At 37.8% G+C, this 25694-nt stretch overlaps 2 protein-coding genes across 3 annotated transcripts in view; one reads left to right on the top strand and one right to left on the bottom strand.

Moving 5' to 3' along the window:
• DNAH11 (dynein axonemal heavy chain 11) overlaps positions 1-10388 on the top strand; it is a 217288-nt gene extending 206900 nt beyond the window's left edge. The window contains exons 76-82 of the mRNA XM_063450883.1: positions 4269-4388; positions 4795-5037; positions 5989-6175; positions 6252-6363; positions 6737-6849; positions 8445-8585; positions 9658-10388. Of these exons, the coding sequence (XP_063306953.1) occupies positions 4269-4388; positions 4795-5037; positions 5989-6175; positions 6252-6363; positions 6737-6849; positions 8445-8585; positions 9658-9905 (1164 nt within the window). The 3' untranslated portion in view covers positions 9906-10388. The remainder of the gene's footprint in view (positions 1-4268; positions 4389-4794; positions 5038-5988; positions 6176-6251; positions 6364-6736; positions 6850-8444; positions 8586-9657) is intronic.
• Positions 10389-12589: 2201 nt separating this feature from the next.
• The window catches only part of CDCA7L (cell division cycle associated 7 like), a 356480-nt gene continuing 343375 nt past the window's right edge, over positions 12590-25694 (bottom strand). For both annotated transcript variants that reach the window (XM_063452391.1, XM_063452390.1), the window contains exons 2-9: positions 21406-21528; positions 18300-18635; positions 17911-17991; positions 17528-17713; positions 16714-16848; positions 15155-15304; positions 13533-13669; positions 12590-13264 (exon numbers count right to left, since the gene is read on the bottom strand). In XM_063452391.1, the coding sequence (XP_063308461.1) occupies positions 13234-13264; positions 13533-13669; positions 15155-15304; positions 16714-16848; positions 17528-17713; positions 17911-17991; positions 18300-18635; positions 21406-21504 (1155 nt within the window). In that variant the 5' untranslated portion in view covers positions 21505-21528 and the 3' untranslated portion in view covers positions 12590-13233. The remainder of the gene's footprint in view (positions 13265-13532; positions 13670-15154; positions 15305-16713; positions 16849-17527; positions 17714-17910; positions 17992-18299; positions 18636-21405; positions 21529-25694) is intronic.

Below are 25694 nucleotides of genomic sequence, written 5' to 3'. Positions count from 1 at the left end.
TGAGAAAACAACCCGACGCGCGTTTCAGTGCATCATACTGCACCTTCGTCAGGGGATAAGCATGATTCTTTTTGTACTTATATGTGGAAACATTAGACTGTTATAATGACTAAATACAAACATAACCATAACCCGCTAAATGCCCCAATTTCCCGCCCCTGCCCCACGGTCATGGATTCTCTTCTAGTGACACCAAGAATTGTATGCGCTGGGCGTAAGACATAATATATACAGTACATAAAAATGATAGGAAATGTCCAGCAATTAATAAATATTATTATAGCCAGAGGCCAGCTAGTGAAACATCATCCATTTAAGAAGGGGGGGTGAGTCCTTTACTGTATTTAGAAAAGCAGTGGTCTTCATGTACATGTATCCCTTATTCATTAGGCAGGTAATGAAGCATTGGAAAAATGTAATTGCATACAGCACAGCTGACAGGTCTTAACATAGCATTAATAATCACTACAATTAGTTTTGATGATGGAAGCAATTTGCAGAACGTCACATACATAAATAATGTTGAGTTTCTTGCGTGTGTCATTATTATGTATTAAGAGTGCCAGCTTGTTGTGACATTCTCAGTGATATTCTTCTTCAGTTGAAATTAGGGTTAGATGAGTGATTTTATTTGAAAGGAGCAACACGTTTAAGCATTACTTATTAGATTAACAAGGTGACTTTGAAAAATAATACTTACGCAGACAGAGTAAAAAAAATGATTATGTTTGATTAATTTATCAGAAGGCAGAACAGATCATACTTTTTTAACCCTTTGAGCTTTAATAGTTTAGATAGTCCCGTGGAACTCATAGGTTTAGGGGAAACTATCAAGTTAGAAGATTTTTAGTTATTTATTGTGACGTGTATTTACATACATAGGTTTTCTGAGCGGAGCCCACATTGTACAGTATTTTGCATATATTAGTTGTGACAACCAGTTGATATTCGCATTTTTGTGTAGAGCCTTTTCCAGCTCCGTTTTTCACAGTGTTCTTGGGAGTCCATCAATTCCTGGTATGCGTATGTTTGCCAGGATACAACTAGCATCAATAATTGCGTCTGCCCCAACTATTTTCCTGGGCAATATAAACTTAAACAATAACATTAACATTCGTCAAAGCTATGCCGTTTCCCTCTATATAACAGCCTCTGAACTTGCGTTCATCTCCTTTAATACCTCATCCCTGTGGGAGAATTGCTGGAAATTCTTTCTCCCCTTTTCTTGTATTTGGGGGTAGTTGATGTGTAGTGTTGCTGGTGTGTTGTAGTGTTCCTGTTTTCTGTTTGCTGATTGTGTGTGTCGCTGAATTCGGTGCGACTTTCCCCTCTAGCGTGAGCTTCTCATGTTGTCCTTTGTTCCACCGAGGATATAAGCCCTTTAGCTTTTGTCCCTGTCTCTCTCTCCCTCAGTAGTGATTTAAGCAATGTCGCCTCGACATCCTATTTTAGAGCTGGATTCCTGTTCCCGTTGGGGTGTAGTTCTCGTCTGCTGTGTATGTGCCGCGTGGTTGTGTGTCGGTCAACTTTGTGTGTCCCGCCTCCCTCTCCCCCCACTTCCAGTTTGTATGGCCTATTCCGGCCCCGCTGCACCCCTCCCCCATTCCCCCAACAGCATACTCCTACGTAAATTGTTGTGTCTCAGTCAGTGTAACCCCTAAGGGGTTTCTTCTCCCTCCCTGTGTCTCCGGTGGGTGGGTGTCTGTCAGGTGCCCCCCCAGGTCTCCTCCTCCCCTCTCCCCCCCCCCCCCCCTGCCGGGGGAGAACACTCAAGGGAAGAAGATTTTTAATATTATGTTTACTCCTTTGAAAAAAAGGAAAAATGACTTTAAAAATTTTTTAACACAATTTATAGGTGATTTTTGTTATTTTAGTGAATTGGTGTAATTTCCAGAGAAGTTACAGTTTCTGATTGACACAATCCCAATTTTACAAGCTCTGAATTAAACTATTAATGACATTGACCATCACAGTCTGTGTATTAAAGACACTATGGCCTCAATTTAAAGCGGCACTGTCATCACACACCCAGTTTGGGCACACCCAGTAGTTTCTTCAGCAGGTAGACTTTATTATGGAGTTCAAAAATTTAGACAACTTTTTGGCTCCCCTGGGCCTTTGTCAAGTCTTGACAATTACTCAGGGGAACTGAAACATTGTCTACATTTTTGTATTCCATAACAAAGTCTACCTGCTGAAGAAACTACTAGGTGTGCCCAAACCAACTTTTTTGTTCCAGTGGATTTGTCTGGGCTGGGGCCCTCGCTTTTTAAGAGCACCCTTGTGGGAGTACTCCCCAAAAAGTGTGTGTGCAAGGTCCTTGAAAAACTTTACAAGACCGTCTGGGGACCTTGCAAATATCTCAGACGGTGACATTGCCACTGGGGTCCAGTGATCAGGGTGGCAGTGAGTTTTAATTACCCAAAGCTGTCCCTCATGGGCGCCGCCATCTTCCAGCCTGCTCCTCTTCTACACCTGGCGCTTCAGCACCAGAAGCCGATGTCACTGCTGTACACTGCTGGATTACAATATTGAAGTCTCTGGAGGATCCCGCAAGATCCCAGGATCCTTCATAGACACAGTCAATTCCCTGCAGCTACTTTGGGGATTGATACTTAGGCTCTGCCCTGAATCTAAGAAAGTCAACAGGAGGAGAAAAAAAAAGAGACAAAGCAGTGATATTCCAACACAGTCATAATGAGTATTTCATGAAATGTTTTCTCATTTCAATTTTTTTTTGCAAATTTCAAAGGGGGTGGGGGCACAGTGTTGTGCTTTAATATAGTTGGATAAGCTTTTCCAATGATTTAATATTATTGGATACATTTAAAACCATTTAACTATTTCAGTGTTGTTTTTTAATGCTTACCCGACAATATTAAATTAAGACCAATAACAGAATGAAACAGAACCCAGCTGGTTCTAAATGTATAGGAAATTCTGTATTGGCATTTTAGTTTGTCCTCTTAAATTGAAATAGTGAAAGTGGAACAGTCACTTACCACGCGTTTTCATTTTCTGTTTACCTATGCGCTATTTTTGAAGCAATATTTATTTCTGTATTGTGAAAAGAAAAATTAAATGTGCAAATTCACACTTCTTTTCCTCCACATGAGTGCTTCCATCTTGGTTTCCAGGCAATCATTGTTTCAAGCTCTGTACTTTACACCTAGCAGTCAGAGTAGAAAAAGCACGTAGAGAAGTGAAGGAATGAAACAATGTTTACTTTCCATTTCTCCTTATTTGCAATGTCTGCCTTGGGTTTTCCTGGACGGAGCTGAATTGTGATGTAATTTGCCAAATTGATTGATTATAAATCTTAATAACTCTTTATTGAGTTTCTGAATCTTCTGACATGTTTGATTCCAATTTCCAAACAATTCAATGGGGATTGAGCACTGGACACAAACTATAAGTAGCCACCAAGTTGGTTGCAGAAGCTCTAGCCATTCAATTGAACGTCATACCTAATTTTCAGTAATCCCTTGCATATTGCAAAGTGATGCTGCACATTAGTTACGCACAGTTGCTACACTTTTCTGTACATTTGTAGAGTTCCAAAATGTTCTACACAGATGTGTCAAAGTGCTTTTGGAGAAAAAGTGGAAAATGATACCAAATACTCATGATTCCTCTGGACCTCCACAATATAGTGCCTGTAGCTGTGGGAGAAGATGGGACCAAATATCCTGTACCTTTAAATATGTTTTAAGAACCCTGACTAATAACAGCTAAAGTGCAGAGAACCAATTAAAGCAAGCGTTACACTAAAACAACTTTGTCATGCGTGCTGCCTGTCTGAATCATATGCTGAGTGCAGAGTACCAACTATTCAGTCTTGTGCAATTTCAAGGTAAACATGCCAATCAGAGCATTATAAGCCAGTGTCCTCATCACGCAAAGTGGCAAAAATCAATTCACAAGCGACAGTGATGTCTGAATGAAACATTCATCATTCTTAGTTCCAAGCTTCAGAAAGTCCACTCTGACCTGCCTTCAGTGCAGACAACACGTTTGTGGTACCGAAATAGTGAAATAAATATTAATTTTTCTCTATCCCTGAAATAATAAAATCTGTTAAGTTTATCCTTGATCTTAGTATTAAAAAAGCCTACCAAGTGAATGATTAGATATTATCATGCTGTCATATGTTTCCCAGGATTCCTGTTTGTAACTGCAGGGGTCAGAGCATCACGTCACTCCCAACAGTGTGAGTGATTGGCATCTTGGCTATTGATTCACATACTAATGAGCATTGTCTGTATCAGGTGCCATGGGAAGACCTTCGCTATCTCTTTGGAGAGATTATGTATGGTGGACACATAACAGATGACTGGGATAGAAAACTGTGTCATACATATTTAGAGGAGTTTATGAGCCCAGCTATGGTAAGAATAAATATTGAAACCTTTTTGTCCGTCTTTGCAAGTGACCTTTTTTTTTTTTTATTAAACTTTTTTTCTGTTCTCTCTGTCTCTCGGCTTCCAGCCCTATATTATTCAGAAATATATAAAATTCAGATACGTTATGTATATCAGATGTATTCATTAAGAAAAGTGCTTAAAATATATACAACTGTAGTCTCACATTTTTTATGTATTTTTTTTTAACCCCTTAAGGACCAAACTTCTGGAATAAAAGGGAATCATGACATGTCACACATGTCATGTGTCCTTAAGGGGTTAAAGTAGTATACTTCATCCCCCCAATAATGTAGATCTATAACATGCGGAATTGATTATTATTTTGTTGTATAGAATAGAATATTTTGTACTGATTATTTATATTTAAAAGCTTGAAGGTGAACTGCAATTGGCTCCTGGGTTCCCAGCTCCACCCAACTTGGATTACAATGGATACCATGATTACATCGATGAAATGCTTCCCGCAGAAAATCCAGTATTGTACGGACTCCATCCAAATGCAGAAATAGACTTTTTAACAGTAACCTCAGATAACCTCTTTAGGACTATTCTTGAAATGCAGCCGAAGGATATCATTACTGGAGAAGGATCTGGAATATCAGTTGAAGAAAAGGTAATTTCAATCAGCATACATCTCCATGTTTTGGGAATGTCAATATGACTCTCTGGGTTATATTAATTCATCAACACGTGTTAACTATAAACGGATTCAACAAGGATGTTAGTTCTACAGATCCATGCCTACGGGTAATGACCGAGGTTCAAAACACATTTTTTGCCTATCTTCTGTAGAGTGTCTGGATCTGATGACTAAATAAAGTCCATTCTTCTGTTGCTGGTACATGCTTTATATTTGGTGTGCCCTGGCTCATATGTTTTCTCAATGTTTCACCGATTGTACAACAACCAGCAAATGTCTGTTATGACAGTGACACGTGCAGAGACTTGCCAAATATCCAAGTGTGAGCGAGAAATATGCATAAAGCAGCAGGTTTCCTAAAGAGAAAAAAGTGGGCAGAATTGCTGCTAGACCGCATTAGTACCTCTTTAAATTTGTTGTTGTATTCCTCTCAGTCATCCTAGAAAACCCTCCATATATGTATTTACTAATCGGTCAGTTGTAATGGGTTACAACTATGAAACAGTCAGTAATGGGTTGATGGAGGGAAAAAACCCAAGATGTTAAAATATGTCCGCACTGGGCACAGCTCTTGCAAGCCATCACTGACATCAATATTTAGACAGTTTTATATTGATTTGTTTGGATAATTTCAAGGTGAAACTTCAACTTAATCTTATAGTGGCAAAAAGGCTGGGTTTTGTTTGTAGTGGGTGATGGCCATTTCTGTTTAAATACAGTTTGGCAAAAAAAAAAAGACACAACACACACAATATCTTGGCTCAACACTGCTATGTTGTAACTGTATGAAAGCACTTGCATTCTTCGATAGATAGACGTTTCCAAAAAACACATTTTGAGATTATTTAGCCAAGATAAAGTGTGTTTTTTTTTAAGGAAAGAACAGCTTTGTTGCAATAATTGCTCTTTACACATTTATTGTAGGTGAAAAGTATTCTCGATGATATTTTGGAAAAAATTCCGGAAGAATTTAATTTGTCTGAAATAATGCAGAAAACAACTGAACGAAGCCCCTATATTCTTGTTTGTTTTCAAGAATGTGAAAGGATGAATATACTGATGCGAGAAATACGACGATCTCTGAAAGAATTAGATTTAGGCCTGAAGGCAAGTAGACTTTTTTTATATGGTTAATTTGTATCTCCAAATGCACATACTTATTTGTTTGTGTTTACACCTTTAGGGAGAGTTGACGATATCTTCTGACATGGAATCTCTACAAATGGCTCTGTACTATGACAGTGTTCCAAACACATGGACCAAATTGGCATATCCTTCCACGTTTGGACTGGGGCAATGGTACATTCTAAAATTTTTCATTCTTGTGAGGTTTAACTTCACATTGTTTAACCTGATGAGTAATGTTTAAACACATTAAAAAATATGGCCTTGACTTTTTTCCTTTGGATATGTAAAGGCAGCAGTGAGTAATAGAACTTTTGCCTGTATTCTCTCTTACAATACCTGGACATGACGTAGATGCAGACAGTGGTAGATTACTACTTGAGCAAAAGACACTTTTGGGAAATGGTGCCTTAGTGTTGGTTTGGTTTAGGCTTACAACGATGATAAAAACCCCATTTATCTCACATCTTTTTTCCAAATGATTCAAATATAAATGTTGTTCTTCAAAGCAATATACCACATATGTAATATTCTCATTGTAAAATAGGGTTAATGACCTTCTTCTAAGATGTCGAGAACTTGACACTTGGACACAGGATCTTGTTTTACCAGCAGTTGTATGGCTTTCTGGATTCTTCAACCCACAGTCCTTTTTAACAGGTAACTTAAATAAATAAAAATACTTCCCGACGCGTTAACTAACCTTTTGTGCCTCAGTCATTTACCTCAACAATAAACACCAACATTCCAAAAAGATAGCATTCTGTCTGTGACTTGTGATGCATTTTGATGTCAGATGACCTTGTTGTACAGTTATCAGGAGTACTGAGGGAAAATTAATAGGGTAATCAAGTATTGCTATGTTAGTATGGAGGAAGGTATGGATAAGTTTGATGAATAGCAGGTGTATTAAAATTAAGCAGAAGTTACTTATGTGGAGGATGGGAATAGAGGTTTAAAATGATGAGAAGAGGACAGAAATGTAAAGACTGCCTAGAAGAGATAGAGGATGGGGAAAGTGGATTATATGGAGGGACAAAAAAAATCACTGATAGGAAAAGTTCTGGCATGAACTAAAATAGAGTAATAAAGCAGAAATATTGAGATGGATGAGAATTGTGAAGAATAGAAGGTGAAGTGAACTTGGAGAGAAAGGTATTCGAATATGGTAATAAGCTAATATAGAGGGGAGAGGTTGCAGATTAAGAATAAGAAAAGCTGATTGGCATCAAAGATAGCAGAAATGGAGGGTGTGGAGTAAGATTAGAACAGAGTTGGTAATTAAAAGAACATGGAATGGAATGGAAAGGAAATGGATAGAGGTTATGGATGTGAGCAGTGTTGCACAGTGGGAGAGGAAATAAATCTAGGAAACAGTTCAATGAAAATCAGTGGTATCAAGGGGGCATTGGCACTCGTAGAACTGTACTGGACTAGGACATCCAGCTAAAAAAGTATTCACTATCAATGGTTTATATCAGGGTTCTCCAAACTCCGGCCCTTTTGTGGTCGCATGATTCTTTGAGTGAAATTGATTGCCAGAAAATCATGGTAGTTGTAGTTTAGGAACATCTGGAGGGACAAAGTTTGGAGAACCGTTGAGACCATAAACTTTCTAGCATTAGTAGGCCTCTTTCGAACTGATGTTGTGAAATAAGTAGGACATGCCATTCCATGAAATATTTAAAGGACCAGATATAGCAACTGTGAAATGAAGAGTCACCATTACTTTGTACAAAACTAATATGGCATTTCCACTGCATTAAATGGACACTTTAAGCATTATAAGCAGTGGTCATTTCTGGTTTGACTTTTGTGCAAATGTTTGAGTCCCATCTCTCCAATTATTTCAAGGAATTTGACCCAAAAAAAAAAAACCTCTTACTCTCCCAGCATCCCAAGTCCAGCCTGTCTGTGGCTTCTTACATAATGCAAGAAGTTTACTTCAGCATTATCTGTAAAGAGCTTTCCAAACGTGGAAGGCAATGATAGAATAAAAATACTGTACTTGCAGCCTAACACAATTCCTACTATAGTGAAATTTACACATTTCTTCATCCAAGTTGGATCAATGGTAGATTCTGCAGTTTTATCATTCAAAATATAAAACAAAACAAAAATACACAAAAAATGTGAAACATTTAAAATATGATTGACATTAAAACATGACCGGTGCCATATAAAACTGACACATTGTGATGTGATCTTAAGAATACATTTGAAGATTTACATTCTTTTTCCCCCACTCATTTAAGCAATAATGCAAAGTATGGCACGGAAAAACGAGTGGCCACTGGATAAAATGTGCTTGACAGTCGATGTAACAAAGAAGACAAAAGAGGATTACGGACACCCTCCACGGGAAGGAGCCTATATTCATGGACTTTTCATGGAAGGTAAATTTTGTTTTTAGACTTAATTAGTGGTGGAATATCATTTTATTGAGGAAATGTTCACAAAAAAAAAAAAAAAAAAAAAAAAAAAAAAAATTTTTTTTTTTTTTTAGCCGTTAAGCGAAATGAGTTTACATTTAGGCAAGACATTTGCCTAAATGTAAATACATTTCCCTTAAGTGCCAATTAACCAACAATATTACTGGGCCAATCAGGTCAGGTTTACTAAAACAAAAATCAGCATCACATCCTAGTTACTCACTAAGCTAAGAATTCACAGGCATTCATAATTGTCAAATTTAAAGGGACACTCCAGGCACCCAGACCACTTCTGCCCACTGGAGTGGTCTGGGTGCCAACTGCAATAATTACATTGCAGGGTTAACTCCACCTCTAGTGGCTGTCTACATCGTTGCTGCCTCAGGTAAGTGACTGAAGGGGTTTACACACCTTCAGTAACCGGGGATTGGGAGGGAGATGGTACCTCCAGTGCCAGGAAAACAGATTGTTTTCCTGGCTGGAGTTTCCCTTTAAGGACAAAAAAAAAAAGCTTACATTTTAAAACGTAGTTTGAGCAACTTTGGAGAGAAGGTTTAACGAATGGTTAAAGTATATGATCAGACATTGCATAAGCCTGTCACAGGTACCTCCCTATTTAACCTTGCATTGCATAGAGCCCCAGAAGCATGGATTTCCCAATTGAGTTACTCTGATAAAGCAGGCATTATGTTGCTAGAATAGGAACTTCCAAAAATGGGGTACACAGGTGTTGTGGCAGTTTTAAAAATGTATGACCATATACACTTTTTAATGAATGGAAAGCTAATGATGGGCTTTGAATTTGGTGTTGAGTGAGTGTGTGCACTGGAGTGAGTGTGTGTGTGTGTGTGTGTGTGTGTATCTATTATTTATACATACCCACACTATTTTCTAAGACTATATTGTTTCAATTCCATTTTCTATATCCGTTTTCTTTAAAAGGTAAACCATAACGAAATGCAATCCTGATGAAGGAGTTAAGATATTTTGAGACATTAGACACACTGTGATTAATCAAACTTTGGATTTATTTCAGGTGCTAGATGGGATATGCAGTCTGGTGCAATAGCTGAGGCACATCTCAAAGACTTGACACCACTTATGCCTGTAATTTATGCAAGAGCTTTACCAGTGGATAAACAGGAACTGAAAAATGTCTATGAATGTCCAGTATACAAGACAAAAATCAGAGGCCCTACCTATGTTTGGACATTTAACCTGAAAACCAAGGAAAAGCCTGCTAAATGGGTCCTGGCTGGTGTGGCGTTGCTTTTGACAGTATAGCCCAATGATGGCTAAAGACCTACAATACACGTTTCTGTTTCTCTTGAAACCGAGTTGGCTTTTAGCAGGATTGATCTATTTAAGCCCTGTATAGCCATCACGGATGATAAAGTTCATACATATCTAAAGGAACAATGTTTGAAATCACTGGACATTCTTTAGCACAATCTACCTCAAATTACTTTACAATGTGTCTTGTGAGAAACAATACAAGAGAAGTTTATTTGTATATTAACTTATAGCAAGTATTGCTACCAAATATAGTGTGTGCAAAATAATCTGCTAATTTACAATGTCAAGGCCTAGGAAAACAAGATTTTCTTTTCTAAAACATGTGGCATTAAGTGGCACAGAACTGACTTTAAAGCGAGTCAGTCATGCCAGATTGGAGCACTTTTCTAACCATAGGACTTGATACATTTTGTACTGATAAGGGTTTTGTTTTCTGCTAAAGGATTACTCCACCCATCATAACCATTTTATTTTCTTATGCCTCATTGGACAATAGTAGAGTATCCACTCCCCCTCCTTCCCCACCCCCTTTTAATTATTTTTTTTTATAAATAAAAAAAAAAAAAAAAAAAAAAACCCTGTAAATAAATATAAAACTTGCCCACTGTTGGGCGAGCTTCTCCCACGCCCCGTCCAATGTTTTGGTGTATAGATCATGCCCCTGCAGTCTCACTGCTAAATTCTCTGCCATTAAAGAGTTAAATTGCTTTGGTTATACAATCCTAGTCACACCTCCCTGTACAGCTTTCGTAAACACTTCCTATAAGAAGAGATGTAATGTTTAAACTTCCTTTATTGCACATTCTGTTTAATTTAGCTATTTTTCTCTCCTGCTCTGTTAGTAGCTATATAGACCCGGCAGGAGGCTCCTGTATGTGATTAAAGTTCAATTTACAGAGCAGGAGATAAAAACGTTTAAAGTTAACATCTTATTGATCAATGTAAAGCTTTATTTTTTTTTTTTTCATGCACGCTGTGGGAGTCACAGACAGGGGAGGGCTGCATAAACAGAAACAAAAATGATTTAGGTAATAAATGGCAGAGAATAGAGCAGTGAGACTACATGGGCATGACCTATACACTAAAAGTGAAAGTTTTTTTGATGCCTTTGGCTTTTTTTTTTTATCTATGACAAATACACTTTAATACATAGATTCTAAGAAGAAAATTCTATCAGCATGAAAATGTAAACCACACACTGAGTTTCCTTTTTAAAATTACAGTAAAAAAAAACTGACTGAACTGTGTTACAAAAGCTAAAGAGAATGCAAATATTAGCACTTCATGTGTAAAACTGAATAAAAAATGAATACAACTGCAAATATAGAAGTAGATTTGTATTATGTAAAATAAAACCTTCTTATACAGTCATACGAGTATAAAAATAAGGCCAGCAGTCTAAATCAAGAAAACAAACAAAGTTACATTAAAGCACAGTATTTCATAACGTATGTCTCTAGTTATTAAATTCTGCTAAGGAGAACATTAAGACTACTACAGAGCTCTCTATATAACAGGTAGTGAATGGCATTAATACGTTGACAGAAGGGGCAGCAGCTATGCAAATTTTGATCTCAAAAGAGGTCATTTATACAGACATGTACATTGACTGCAGAAGTCAACACAACAGGAAAAAACAAGAATGAGAATTTGGTGGTTTTAAGAGGTGCTATCACACACTTAACACTACCTGAATTGTTTTTTATACAGACTAAACTGAACTTTTTTTTGGTGTGGCTTGAGTCAAGGTTATATTTTCTTTTCTGTGTTTACATGCAACTATGTACTTTAACAGTACTAAAAAAAAAAAAATCTATATATTTTTCATGTGATTAAACACTTTTTTTAAATTTTCATAAAGACAATCTATTTTTTTGTACTGTCAGTGTTACTTACTAAAGCGAGAATTCAAGTGAATTTTAAATGTAACGACAGAGTAGCTGAATGGAAAGCAGTTGATTTTTTTTTTTATGTTTTGCGTTTTAGACATTAAATTTGAAATTCAATTTGAATTCACCATGAATTCAAACTTTATTGAATAAACCTTGTGTTTGTTTTTCCTTTTCATTCAAACACGTTCAAAAGATATACATGGAACAAAATCCTTGCATAGTTTCGTCTCATGTAAGGGAGGAATGTCCTCTGCCATTTTTCATCATTGGATGATGGAACAGGCAATATCTCAGAGGTCTACGGGACCTAACTGCACTTGCTTGATATATGGGGATCCTCAATAGACCCATTTTTGTACACCCCCCCCATCCAAATCATAGAAAGAACCCACATGGGACAGCTTTAACCCCTTAAGGACACATGACGTGTGACATGTCATGATTCCCTTTTATTCCAGAAGTTTGGTCCTTAAGGGGCTAAACAGATTTATGTAAAGAGCATCTGCCTTAAATTTCTTAAAAACCAGAGGACTAAACAAACGTAAATAGACTCAGACAAAACAAAGGTGATAGATGTTTGAATGAGACCGTATTTAGCATGCATGATGAAGCTTCTGGGTACAATTAGACCACACCTTACTATGTACTGTCTGTTAGTCCACAAAATTTAACAACCTATTTGAATAAGTACTTTAGAAAAGTCTTTGAAAACCAAAACCTATTTAACTTCAAGATCTGATCATAAAAACGATTTCTTTTTATTAAAAGATTTTTTTTATTTATTTTTTTTAAAATGTGGAGCAGTCTATGAAAACCTATCAAACTTTTTTTTTTGGCCGAGATTTGTTCAGTGTGGATAAAACAAATTGCGTAAAAGAGAAGTTGAAGGGAACGGTCAAGAAAATCGCAGATTTCAAGCATAAATAATTGGATCAATTTTTAAAAATCTACTTTTTGGGCTCAACTCATCAATTTCTACCCAACATTTACAATCCTTTTGTCATTTTTCCAAAACAGCAAAGTTAGTAAACTCGTGGCAAGCCAAGCTTGCAAACAATCCAGTGCAGCTCTGTAAACCATCTAGACAGAAGTAGCATTGGTCCATTGAAATTAAACACCACGCCAAAGGCATTTTCATGGTTTCAGCTATGTAACCGGATAGAATAAACTTACGTGAATATTAAAAAAGAGAAATGCTGATGTGTACTATGCCTACTTTATGGGCACAGTTACACTCACATATAAGGTGCATGTTTTCCTACATTAGATTAGAAATTATTTCCCTAAATTTATATAATCTGAATTAATGTGATCCAAATACAACTGCAGATCCATCTGGCTTTGTGGTCAAGAAGAATAAGCAAAACGTTGAAAAACATTGGGGGTCTTAAGTACTTTCATTTTTCTTTAATTCTTGTCCAAAATCAATCATCTTCCACTAGTCCTTTTTGTAAGCTGAAACAAAAAAAAAATAGGGAATGTTTATTTTTATTTGAAGTGTCATGAAAACATAAAATAAAAGTGGCAATGTCTTCATCTTTGCTGTCTCCAATAGTCTAATAACATTGCTATATAATTACTATTAAACAGAAGAAAATGTGTAGTACATAATTATACCATTATCTTTACTATATGGAAAGTCTACAAAACTAGCAACAATTTTACATTGCTAGGAATAAATGATGGATAGTGAATTATTAGTCTTTGTGCCTGAAAAATTCACCTTTCAAGATACTCTTTAACATTATCATGACCGTAAAACTTTGCCAAATGAATAAGCATTCCCGTGGCACAGCGACCGTCACGCTTGCGGCAGTAGCTGCAGTTACAAATATCTCGACATGAAGGACATATCCAATCCTAGGGAGAGGAGAAAAAAAGATACACAACATGTAACATTAATTGACAAAATATAGGCATGCTCACAAAAAGGGACAATCCAGGAACCTCAACTGCAACCATGCATCTCATAAGTCATTCATAAAGTATTTTATTGTAGAATGAAAGATACCGGTTTGCGTGGAAAAAAATATCCGTGCACCATAATTCAACATTTTCCAAGTATTTTTTAAAATAGCAATTCCTCAGACACTGATCTACTCCTGGTCCGGTTTAGGTTTCCCAAAAAGCACAACTGCAGTGTTTTTTCGCATGGAGGTGCTGCTCATGCATGCAATTTTTGTTCAAGAAATAAATAAAAGTAAAACAAAATTGCAAATATGTTTTTAACTGTCTAGCAAAGTGTAGGCAATCTTAAATGTAATAGTGCTTCAAAGGTCTACACAAACAAGGGTGTAGTTTTAGGGATGCACAGAATTTTCGCCCGAAAAAGGGTTACATCTGTCAAATGTGTGCCGCCGGGTGCGAGGCCCCTCCCATCTACTCGGGGAGAAAACCAGTACAGTTTGCAGCTCTGCCTGGTGTGAGGTGCAGACTGTGCTGTATCTCGCGATCCCTGGAAAATCAGAGCGCTGCCGCGCGTTACCACAGCAACGCTCTGATTTCTGGAGCTCGCGAGATACAGCACAGTCTGCAGCTCACACAGGGCAGAGACAGACCACCGGACCACCAGGGACATGCACACTGGAGATCCAGCAAAGTCTGTAGCCAGGACACTGGACCACCAGGGAAACAAAAAAAAAAAAAAAGAAAAAAGAAAAAAAGAAGGTACACTAACACCCTTCCTCACTGTCACCAGTCACCCCCCAATTAGTCACCATCGCGCCCGCCCTCCTTCCACCAACAGTCTCGCCCGCCCTCCCACACTCTGCTACTAAGCACCCCCTCCATTACCATGTCACACCCTCACTCTGCCACCAGTCACCCCTCCTTCACTGGCACCTCCTGACTGCCACCTGTCACCCCCTCACTCAGTCATCTGTCACACCCTCCTTCCCACACTGTCACTCCCTCCCACACTGTCACCTGCCACCCCTATCCCACCCCACACTATGTGCCCTACCCATACTACATCCCTATCACCCCACACTATGTGCACTACATCCCTAGCCCACCCGCACTATGTGCCTTACACACTCTACATAACCTACAAACTACATCCCTATCCCACACCACGTTCCTTACACACTACATCTCTATACTGCACCCCACCATGTTCCCTACACACACTATATAACCTACACAAACACACACTACATCCCTTTCCCACATCTCACTATATTTCATACACACACACACACTACATAACCTACACATCATTTTGGGGGGATTTTTTTTTTGGATTTCGGCCCAGAATTTTCATTTCGGTGCATCCCTAGTAGTTTTATATGTATTGTTTGTTCTAATGGAACAACAATATTTTGGATGTACTTTTGATGTACTTACAGGGTCTAGAAGCGCAGTTCTCACATCTTCACCATACCGGTTCCGTAGACACGGACCACAAAACTGGCCCCTGACTCCGCCACAGCCTAGATTGCGACAGACTGTTTTAGTGTCAACTGTTTTCTGCCGGCATTGATGACATGTGCTGCCCTGAAAAAAAAAAAAAAAAGAACACACACCCATAAATACCTTTCAATAAACTCACATGAATTAGACAATTTATAATGCTGCATTTACCCATGTAGGTCACTACATATACCCAGTTACAGAGTGATTAGGCACTGGGTACTTTAATTTTCCTCCAATAAAAACGTAACTAATTTCTAAAGAGTAGATAGGAATGGGACTGTTCACGTATGCCTAATGAGTAAATAAAAAAGGCCTGTTTTTTTGGTTTGTTTGTTTTTTTGTATGGCAAAACATGCTAATTAAGGCAAGTGGCACAAGAGTGTTTATTATACTTCGACATTTGAATTTTAGTACAGTGCTTCAAGATGGCAGAAGGTGAATTAGAAAGGTCCTCTCTACAGACCTCTTTAATAGCAGGAAATCAGCTTTACAAAATGTTTTTTAAATGAGGGCCCTCCAGCCAAAGTAGAGAAAAGGCTTTCAGAATGACACCTCCATCACTCAAACAGAATATTGCAGGGAGTCTCACTGGGGTTTGATAACATCTAGTGAAAACTTTATATGACAATTCCTGAAATTTAGAAGCAATAGGAGAATGCACTGTGATCGGATTTTTTTTTTTAATCCAGTCTTGATCAGATCAGGTAATAGAACAATCTGAATCCCATAGGATTAAATATCTCATTAACATTTTATCTTATCTTAGCCATAACTCCCTCAGGAGGAGAGAGAGGTTTTCCAGATGAAGCATGTAGTTTACACAACAGTAAAACAAGCAGGGAGCCCAGAAATGTGTGTTAAGAATGCTTGATTGACAATCTTATAGAAGCAGCAATTTTTACAAATCATTGAGAGCGGGCTCAGGGTGCTCTAAGCTCTATACATTTTACAGTAATGTAAAGTGCTTTATTCTCCCCTGGCAGACACCTTTGTCTCATGTGCTAGAGAACTGACTAGTGTTCTATGTACACATCAGTTAATGCTACACATGTACACATCAGTTAATGCTACAATTTCTCTCTCAACATAATTTAAACCATTTTAGTAAACACACAAGATTTTAATTCTTGCCCAAAAGTATACAAGTTAATGCAAAATTCTCTCACAATAAAACATGTTAAAGGGTAAAGAACCGTTCCCTATTCTGAAGTATAACTGGGGGGGGAAAGAAAAATACATTGTAGTTATTTTGATTGGAGGGCATGCAAGAAACTGCAGGTTTTGATCTAAATCTTGTAATATTAAAACCAAAATAAAGTATTTAAATATTGGATTTTGAAAATACTTTTTTTTTTTTTTTTTTAACTGGAGAATATAAGCATGCAGGCTGTTACATAGTTTGCAATTTCTGGCATAATTATAAAACTGTACTGAAGGGGGAAAAAAAAGAGAAATATGTTATAAAGTGATATAAATATATAAACAATTACCACAATTTTGTCATAAATCTTGTCTTTAACAGTAACAGCAACATTTTCCAACTCCTCTTCCGTAATATCTTCAACAGAGCGAAAACTAGTGTACTTTGATGACCTCCTTCTCCTCTGATATTCTTCACGCTCCTCCTATGAAATAGACACATGCGATATGTTACATTTTTCTCCAAAGGCTCAAATTGTCACAAAACTAAACCACTTGCTCCATTTGGTTAAGTTGTCTAGCATGCCGTGGTATATTATTAAACCATTTAGGAATGGTTTAAACTGGGACTTTTCTTGGACCACCCCGGTAATGGGGTATTAGCAAGTCTTCATTAACAATGTCAATTTCATCCAACCTGGACTACACGGATTGGCAGAGCAAGCTGGGCTATCCTGCCCAAAGCAAATCTCACGTAATGTAATAGAGAAAGCTGACATAATGTGAAGCGTTAAGCAACTCTTGATAAAAGACTGTAGAGAGGGCAAATGTCTGATTTGTAGTGGAGAGCGATCAGAGTTTAATTTACCAAATACTACGACTACATTAAGAAGCAGTCAGGACATGAAAACCCTACACCATTTTATAGATTTATATTAACCTAAAAAAACAAACACTGGAATACACTCAAAGGATGAGTCTACAATATTGCAACTAAAGTCCTAAGCATTAATCCTTATTTTTGACCATGAATTCAAGTCTCTAATAGCTCTAATATTGTATTCATGTGCAACCAGTCACATGTTAACATTGCTTTGTGTTAAGAGGCAATGCACAAATTGCCCATTTCACTAAAAAGGAAACAACATTGGAATTTAGGGATACCTCACTCATTGTTTGCTTTAGCAAAGCTCCCTTTCTGTAGCTCTGTAGGTGTTCAGCAAATTTAACAGCTGATAAAGTGAAATTTTCCAGTGCAAAGTTCTCTGGGGGACGTGCATTTCTGGTTGGGTTTGTACGTCGTTCGACCGGACCTTCAGAGAAACTTCTTCGAGGAGCTTTTTTTGTTTTCTAAATGAACAAAAAAAAAAAAAAAAAACAACTTGAGAAATTACACCATAATTGTTCTAAAGCTAAGTTCCAAAATGAGCATCAATTGAAATACTGGAATCCATAGTGATCCACAGTCAGAACTTAACCCCCCACAACATTCTCTTTATACGTTATACAGCTTTCAAACAGGAATTGCTTATCCTGGGATTACTTACAGAGGGAGGAGTAGCGCCAGCAGTTTTCTTTCCAGGAAAAAGTTCAGGCATAGAATTCAGTTCAGCAAGCAGCTGGGCAAGCTGAAATTACATTAAAGTAATAAAAATAATTACATATGTATTAAAAATAATAATTATATATATATATATATATATATATACACACACACACACACACACACACACACACACTCCAAATCGTGACAATTTTAGTTAAACAAAGGGTTTTAAAACTAGACTAAAACATAAATACCATCTTTTGTTCATTTATATTGACCATTATGCACTATTAGAAATTTAGATGAAATTCGACTATCAACTTAAAGTTAAGTTGTAATATTCTACTAGCTACATGTTTTACAATAAGTTCATTATTGCAGCATACATACCACTGCTTTGTTTTCCTTAATGTTCATTGCTCTTTTAAGCAAGGCGCTGGAATCTCCCTGGTTGGATTTGACACCGTTCTCCTCAGAGTCAGATGCCGGGGAGGCTTTCCTTTTGCTCCCTTGCTGAGAATTCTTTACTCGGGGGTTAGGTTTTTTCCCTTCTTCCTTGCCCAATTTTGAAAGGGGAACCTCGGGAGCCTTCTTACTCTTGTTAACACACTTTTTATTGGGAAACTGTAGTGCAACGCGAAGGCCGAAGCTTCGTCGTTTAGGAGGACTAGCAGCTTCTTCACTTCCCGACCCGCCACAATCTTCATCACTTCCATCTGACACCAGCTTAAATAAACAAACAAACAACATTATTCAACACTTCCAGTGAACAATACTCTTATTTGACCAAACACTGTCCTGTCTTGTAGCTCAATGATGTGACGTAGTAGAGAATGAAATACGTGCACATGTGGGTAAGACCAACCTGGTATACACTCCTCCTCCCCCCCCCCCCCCCCCCCCCAATTTTTTTTTACAAAATCACATGCTCTAATATTTAGTTGGACCGCCTTTAGCTTTGATTACGGCATGCATTCGCGGTGGCATTGTTTCGATAAGCTTCTGCAATGTCACAAGATTTCTTTCCATCCAGTATTGCATTAATTTTTTCGCCAAGATCTTGTATTGATGATGGGAGAGTGGGACCACTGCGCAAAGCCTTCTCCAGCACATCCCAAAGATTCTCAATGGGGTTAAAGTCTGGGCTCTGTGGTGGCCAATCCACGTGTGAAAATTATGTCTCATGCTCCCTGAACCACTCTTTCGAAATTTGAGCCTGATGAATCCTGGCATTGTCATTTTGGAATATGCCCGTGCCATTAGGGAAGAAAAAAAAATCCATTGATGGAATAACCTGGTCATTCAGTATATCCAGGTAGTCAGCTGACCTCTTTCTTTGGACACATGATGTTGCTGAACCTAGACTTGACCAACTGCAGCAATCCCAGATCGTAGCACTGCCCCCACAGGCTTGTACAGTAGGCACTATGCATGATGGGTGCATCACTTCATCTGCCTCTCTTCTTACCCTGATGCGCCCATCTTTGGTGGTTCCCTACTATACTTCCAGTTTTTAGTAATGCGTTGGACAGTTCTTAACCCAATTTTAGTAGTTTCTGCAATCTCCTTAGGCGTTTTCCTGATGCATGCCAATGATATGACCCTTCTCAAACAGACCATCTTTTCCACGACCACGGGATGCGTCTTTCGACATGGTTGTTTAAGAAATGAGAAGATACTCATTGCAACAGTTGGGGTTAAATAACTTGTTGCCAGCTGAAAGATAAATCGCCCATGCAGTAACTATCCAATAGGAGGCTCTTCCCTAATTGCTTAGTTAAATCCAGGTGGCGACTTTTTTTGGCCAGGCAGTGTATGTCCTTGTTTGCAAATATGTTTGCAAATATATGAACAAAGCTAACCCCTGCTATTGAATAATTCACCATGAAAAGCAAATCCTGATTCCTCATACCCAATTTCAGAATAAATCCATGATGAAACTTGCAAAATGCCAAGTACTTTCTCTGCTGAAGGTGGTCCTGCTGTAGCAGACCATAGGCAAAGAAAAATGATAAGCAAATACAGGCTGCTAATCACTACAGCTGCTACCATGTACAATAGGAAACAATTAAAGAGACACCCTAGAAACCATAACTACTTTGTCTAATGAGAGTGGTTATGGTACCTGGAATACTCTGGTTATAGTACCTGGTATCCCCCGTGTGATTAATTTCTTCCTTCCATTGGTGGGTATATCCAATGGCATTATTCTCTAGCAGTAGTGATGTCCAGAACAGTTCGCCAGGAACCGTTCGCTGGCGAACGCGCGATGTTCGGTCCGCCCCCTATTCGTCATGGAGGTGGGAGGGTCTGCTGCTGATTGGCTGGAATGTGTCTGCTGACTGTGAGGTATAGGGTCAAAGTTTACTCAATGATGACGAATAGGGGGCGGACCGAACATCGCGCGTGTTCGCGACCACGCTATGTTCGCCGGCGAATGGTTCCCGGCGAACTGTTTGGGACATCACTATCTACCAGTAATGGGCAGCAGTGATAAGCTGAGAGTGCGCAGCTGACTTTCTTAGCCTATCAAGGACACCTGTCACTGGTTGAGCTAATGTGTCTGCATTAGCTCGAGCAACAAAGAAGAGACGTGATTCAGGCTCCCGAGTAACTTCATTCAATATCAAACCACAGGAGAAAGGTTTGACACTGAATTTTAAGTGGGCTTCAAGGGACTCCAAGTACTATAACCGCTTTGATGACAAATATGTCATTTTAACTTGCCACTACAAGACAATTTAGATGCCAAATGCCTGACCTCAACTAGTGCCTAGATATTGTGAAGATATGGAAACGGAGACAAAAAAAACAAACACAGAAAAGTGTACTGTACTGTAAAACTTCATGTGAGCATTTCTTATGTTTTTGGTAGGAAAAAAAAAAAACGCACTTGAGAATGGGATGATATGAGGAAAATTGAATAAAAATTGGAGATGCTTACAGTCAAATAAAAATGTTATTAAAACACATGGATAAGGGGGATTTTCTAGAATAACTAAGATAATTAAAACATTTCACACAGTTATTAAATGGGACAGGAGATCTACATAGTTTGAGAATTTTGCCTATTTTGGTCTAAACCATGTAATTCCCTGGTCAATTCCTGGTTTAGTAATTAAAGCATTTGACCGACTCAGAGTGCATGCTATCAATGCAGGGAGGCAGCGACCAAAACTTCCTCTTGCAGGCAGCAACCCCATCAAAAGCTCATTAAGTTGGACAACCACATGCTGACAACTTTTTGCACAGGATCGACATTAGGCATAGTTCCGGGATGACCAAGTCTTGGGTACCAGGGGTGCAACTAGCCCACGCAAAAAAATAGCGTGTATTACTCTGCATGTACAGCATTTCAAGTAAAAACGCAGCACATACAGACCCCTACCACCATGACCATTTCTAAATGCAGAAGTTGTCATGAAGGTTGGAATAACCCTTTAACCCTAAAAATAAGCACACAGTACAACAGGGAATACGCAGACAGTAAACCTACCTTACTCTGCGTATCTACTTCACTCTGAGTAAATCCCTCAAACACATCACTCTCAGATTCTGTGTCTTCAGAAAAAATCCTCCGCAGTTCAGCTGTCATATACTGAGAGCGAAGACGGGGCCTCTGCACATTAAAGGAAAAAACAAAAACGAAAATAAAGATCAGAATCGTTACTCTAAGCACAGAAATCGAAAGTCATTAACCAACCAAATACCTTTAGTAAATGCACAATTAGCTTAAGGTTACCAAATTGGTGTGCGTGAGACATATGTTACTCTACGTTTCAGCCATACCTGCCAACATTGTGAGGTATAAATGAACTGGGGACACACAAGTAAGGGGCCAAAATAAATTAAAAAAAAAATAAGTCAACCATTCAGTGCTGCCCATGTCTTTGCATTTAAGTTAAGCTGCAAGAACATCTTTAACAATAAGCATGTGTTTCTAGAATCCAGAGTAGCAGAGCAACAGAGAACAAATAATAGAGAGGAGTCCACATTTAGGTCTGTTCTGTCGAATCAGACTGCTGGCGCAATCCATGATATCAAATGGGTTAATAATACATTGCTTATGTGTTTCCAGGTTCACCCTCCATTCGATGTAACTGATGATTATGAAGATTTCATATGTTTTAATCAAAATTAAATAATTCCCAATCTGTGCACAAGCTGGTATTGAATAACAAATGTAACAGTGACCAGCATTTTTACAGCAGTTAAGGGGGAAATAAGAGGGGGGGAAAAAACACCCACACAAAAAAAATAAGCATTAAATAAACTGAAAATCTTTTAGCGTGCCTCTAAACACGTTATTGGTAAATACTATGCTATAGCAAAGAAAGGAGGCAGAAAGCTTTGATCTTTATTCTATAGAGATCAGCACCATACAATGCCAACTCCTACATCTTGTATTATTCATTCAAAGGGAACGGCCTCTATGCAATATTACCAGGAAACACGTGCAAGAGGGATTCCACAAGTTGGCTGTCAAGAATATACAATGAAGAAAATGGAGAGAAAAAAAAATTAAAATCTGCAAATGGAGGACTAATTCCATAATTCCACACAGGTCTTGTCTATGCCTACAAATCTATGAAAATACAAACCCAAGTTTGTGTCCAATTGGGATTTCCATGGCTGTTTCATTTTTATCAGGGAAATTTTGCAAATGCATTTTGCTAAACAACATTCCCACTGCATTTGTATGCCAATATACGGACACCTGTTCGGTTCATATTTATGCATCTCACTTTATAGAATGAAAATGGATTTCATACGGTTCATTCCAAAATGTAACTTTTTTTTTTTTTTTTAACACTTTTATATTTTTACAGTTAGTTTGTTTTCCAGTGTTATAATTTGTCATTTTGATTTGGGGGAAGTCTATTCCCATCGCCTACTTTTACCTGTTTATTAAAACTATATTGCTGGCATACAGATCAATGTATCAGTCTCAAATAAAAAAAAAAAAATAAAAGATGGATTTTACCACATATATTATTTAAAATTATAGCATGTGTCATCTTCTGGGGTTTTTACATATTTTTCAAAGCCTCCCTGTGGTGGCATTGCTGCTTGGTGAGCAGTACCCTGGGGTGCCGTACTGATGAGATTTACTTAGCAGGTACCACCATTTCTTTGCACATGCACGAACGTACAATGCTGATGTCTATATAGGATTCCACGAGTACCTACTTTGTCTTATGATATGTTTTGACTACTTTTGGAATTTCAGTGACATTCCGACAGTCAATGTGAGTATTTCATAAAAAAAGTATCTTTATACTCTGTTTATTGTATTTTTTTTTTTTATCTAACACCCACACATTTTTCTCGCAATTTAGATATTTATGCCTGAAATTTAAATTCACTTTATTAAATAACCATGCCAGTGTTTGAATACAAGATATCCCAATGCATTTGAAAAAAAAAAAAATTGTATTGCAATCTGCTCATTTTCCAGACATAATGCGGTTGTTATATTTATTTTCTAGCCATTTAAGTCATGCAGAGAATTAAGTGAGGAAACAGATGGCTGGTGAAAAGCTAATTGTGGAGAAAAAAAGGGTAAAACAAGTCTGTCCATTGTGAAAACAGGAAGCACTTAAATATATCTGGTACAATGGGTCTAGCGTTACACACTATTTTACAAGTGACAGAAAAATCAATAAAATGATCACTCTCACACGCATTTTAGTGCACATACTGACAGCAGACTAGGATTGTCACTAGGAGGTGTCACAATGGTTCCAACAACAAAAAGTTCAGACCTAAAGGGTTACGCAAATCTTTATATTATATTGTGAAGGTATTTCAAATTAAAAGGAATCATAATCAGGAACAAAAAAAATTGCACTATCAGGCCCACTGGGGTAGTCCCATTTAATAAAAGAGCTTCGTAAATACAGATGTTTTGAACTATTTCCCTTTTTCATCGCCCATGTGAAGGTACTGGCAACTCAGGTCATGAAAGGGTTCATTTTGATTCTATTTCCTTGTCCAAAGAAATTAAATTGTAGCACCCCACGTTTCAGTACGTAACGTAGGATCCATTGTATATAAATATGAATAGAGATGCTACTTCTTTAAAAGGGTTGATCAACATAGTGTATATACACACACACACACACACACAATATGAGCGGTTATTAAAAAAGCATACAATTCCATTAACACTGATGTGATAAGAATGTTAGGGGAACCAATTTATCAGCTAAATCAAGCCATGCTTTGTATTTTCAGGAATAATCCACAACTCAGTGCTGCACAGCATATTCCTTAGAATACAGCTGAGGGCTATTGGATATGCGTGGTGTTCTCACTGAAAGGGTCATCACTGACTTTTCTGTCAGTTTCTGGTCACAGAGAGTCCTCCAAGTTGTAGCAAACAAGGGAAACTAAGAGATAAGTAACGTTTTCCCATTTTTTTTTAACACATCATCTATGTAATAAATTGAATTATAGTAAAGTGATGGTTTTAAATAATACCTACATGGATGTGCCCACTGCTTGCTTTATCCTCTTAATGTTTGAAAACTTATCGTTCGATTGGGACAGACTGCAAACTTTAACGACGCACTCTGAGGGTGCAGCCATTTATTTTGGTTTTGAACGCCCTTCAAATTTTGCTATAAAAAAAAAAAAAAAACACTCCAGTCCTGGATTGGGCAAAGTCGCACAGGTTAGACTTTAGCACTAAGGAATTTTACTTCCTGCAAGGTTAAATGGAGGCACTAGAAAAAGCTAACATTTTAATGACTTAATGGAAGAATATTTGTAAGGAGCTTTGAGACGTTTTTACAAAAGAAAGAAAAAGTACTTTCAAAAGCAACTGCATTAGCTCTTTTGCTTTGTGCCTCTGTGCCAAAGCCCTGCTGAGATTACTACATGCTAACTCATTTCTTGTGTGTCTTCTATTACTTCCAAATCTACACCCAAGGAGCCTGCTTCAGGGGAGCACAATTACCGATTAGGAACAAAGAAGAAACATACTTCACCCCATGCATTCCTGGGAACTGATGGGCTTCAATTAGGGAAACTTGCTGCCGATTTTCAAAAGGCTGCCTGCCTCCCCTCCCTAGAACCTCTATTAAAATAGTTTTGGGACTCCCCTCTATGATTTTCAAGAGTCTCATTAAATTGTTCACTAGTCCCGTAAAAAAAAAAAAAAAAAAACTAAAATATTTCATTTCAAATAAAAATGATTTGTGGTATAAAACTGATGTATGGATTTTTTTTTTTGGCACGAAAGGCAACTAAGCCAATCACATTTGTGTGTGTACTGTACACAAACAAAAAAAAATATCAAATAAGAAGCTCAGGGTGTGGTGTCACAACTGTTTTCAAACAATGTTTACACTCCCACTAGGAAACAGTTTGTCCGTCAAATCAGGACTTCACAAACTAAGTATGGTATAGTTGTCAAAATGTGTTTCGCTGTATTTTATACGGAACTGTACAAAAAAACAACTCTTTCCTAGCCCTTAAGAAAAAAATAACAATTCTAATAGATTCAAGATTATATTAGCGATCACGAGGAGAAGACAAAAAGATGCAGCCCACACAGAGACTTCAAAAAAAACAAACAAAAAAAAACATAAAACCCCATGATGCAGCAAAATCCATGCAAGAAACAGATCTAAATTTTTTAGCCTCCCTTAGTGGTACTTCTCCCATCCCATTTATGTTTCTTATTCAACTTAAAGAAACACTATATGGTCATGTATGTTAAAAACCATCATGAGGCTCTGCCTCCTTGGCTGACAATCAGAAGTGTACAGTGCTACGGAA

Source organism: Pelobates fuscus, chromosome 4, assembly GCF_036172605.1.
Source record: "Pelobates fuscus isolate aPelFus1 chromosome 4, aPelFus1.pri, whole genome shotgun sequence".
Taxonomy (NCBI): Eukaryota; Metazoa; Chordata; class Amphibia; order Anura; family Pelobatidae; genus Pelobates; species Pelobates fuscus.
This window is presented reverse-complemented; position numbering and strand designations above follow the sequence as displayed.